Source organism: Octopus bimaculoides, chromosome 5 (assembly GCF_001194135.2).
Source record: "Octopus bimaculoides isolate UCB-OBI-ISO-001 chromosome 5, ASM119413v2, whole genome shotgun sequence".
In the NCBI taxonomy this organism is placed as follows: domain Eukaryota; kingdom Metazoa; phylum Mollusca; class Cephalopoda; order Octopoda; family Octopodidae; genus Octopus; species Octopus bimaculoides.
Window position 1 is genome coordinate 41,801,639 of NC_068985.1, and position 1,721 is coordinate 41,803,359.

The 1,721-nt window shown below is 34.2% G+C and overlaps 1 protein-coding gene across 1 annotated transcript in view; it reads right to left on the minus strand.

Moving 5' to 3' along the window:
* Positions 1-1,721, minus strand: part of LOC106880524 (tubulin-specific chaperone D) — a 61,459-nt gene that overhangs the window by 21,695 nt on the left and 38,043 nt on the right. The window contains exon 28 of the mRNA XM_014930500.2: positions 585-686. Within this exon, the coding sequence (XP_014785986.1) occupies positions 585-686 (102 nt within the window). The remainder of the gene's footprint in view (positions 1-584; positions 687-1,721) is intronic.

Genomic DNA, 1,721 nt, shown 5'->3' on the forward strand with positions numbered 1-1,721 from the left:
TATATATATATAGTTTTCTTACTATTATATTTTATTTTTATAATAGTATTTAAAAGAAAAAAAGACAAGTAAATTCAAAAGCCCAGAAGCAGTACTATTACCAATAATAAGAGTTAGATACAAAGACCAACTTTGGTCAAGTTGAGTAAGCTTTTCAGTCAGCTGTTACCATTGCTATTATTATCAATATCCATTTGTTCTTCTGAGCATACAAAGAAGACTCTACACAGTCACTTGAACTGCAAGAAATAGCATCCAAATCACTTCAAATTACACACACCCTACAATCATTAAATTAAAAAAAAAAAAACAGACACACAGGGTAATGTCATTCCTGATATACAAAAATATGGGACGATCATTATTAGACTGTCTTTTATCATAGATCTACTTGATAAGTAATGTATACAGGAATGTATGTATGAGTGTATAAACACATAAGAACTGAGGCTGTGAGTTTGTGTTTTTGTAAATGTATATTTTTGTGTATATACACGTAGTTGTCACATATAAGTGAACATGAACACGTGCTCACAGATATACACCTTTTGCTTCATCACAGACAAAGATGATTTACTACTTACGTATGGTGAAGAAGCTGAAGAAATAAATTTGATGCTAAGGCTCGAGTCCTGTCAATTTTTTCGCAAGCTTGCTGTGCAAAAGAGCATATGGTTCTCTCTACTCTGAAATGTAAATGAAAATCCCCAATAAAATAGAAAATAAGGAAATTTAATGAAAAGAATGTGCAAATCAATTTGATCCTGGTGAATTAGGAGTTAGTTTGTGTCCCTGCCGAATTGTTTACAAGTCTAGAGCAATTCTTACTGATTAGATTTGACAAGTCAGAACAATTCTACAGTTCTTTATATTTCAATTTATATGGACTGCACAAATACATCACAGGTTTTAGCAATATATATGTATGTACATATATCTGTGTGTATGTCTTGTTATTTTTGAGATTATTTAAGGTCTTCATCATAGAATTCAAACCAGTCACTTGAATTAAAACAGTTCAGAGTATTTCATAAACATAAACATGTGCATACATCTAAGTGTATTTGTGGATATACTTGCTTTTATGTTACACACACACACACACACACACACACACACACACACACACCAAGTACAGAAAAGGTAAGTACTTAATTAACCTCTATCTATGTGTCTGCATACTACATATGCACAGAGTTATTGTATTCATTATAGGAAAATGAAACATTTGCATTGCTTCAACAAATCTTCACTGTACAATTAATCAATGGCATTTGGAGGCTGTGAGCCAACTGGGTTTGTTTACCTTGGAAAACTCAAGTATTTCAAAGCTATTAAGCAAACCTTTGGTTACATAGAAGTTGCATGTATGTATATATGAGTGCCTGTATGTATATATGCATACATGTTTGTACCCATGTTTATATATATATATATATATATATATATATATCTCATCATCATCATCATCATCATCATCATCATCATCGTTTAACGTCCGCTTTCCATGCTAGCATGGGTTGGACGATTTGACTGAGGACTGGTGCAACCGGATGGCTACACCAGGCTCCAATCTAATTTGGCAGAGTTTCTACAGCTGGATGCCCTTCCTAACGCCAACCACTCAGAGAGTGTAGTGGGTGCTTTTACGTGTCACCCGCACGAAAACGGCCATGCTCGAAATGGTGTCTTTTATGTGCCACCCGCACAAGAGCCAGTCC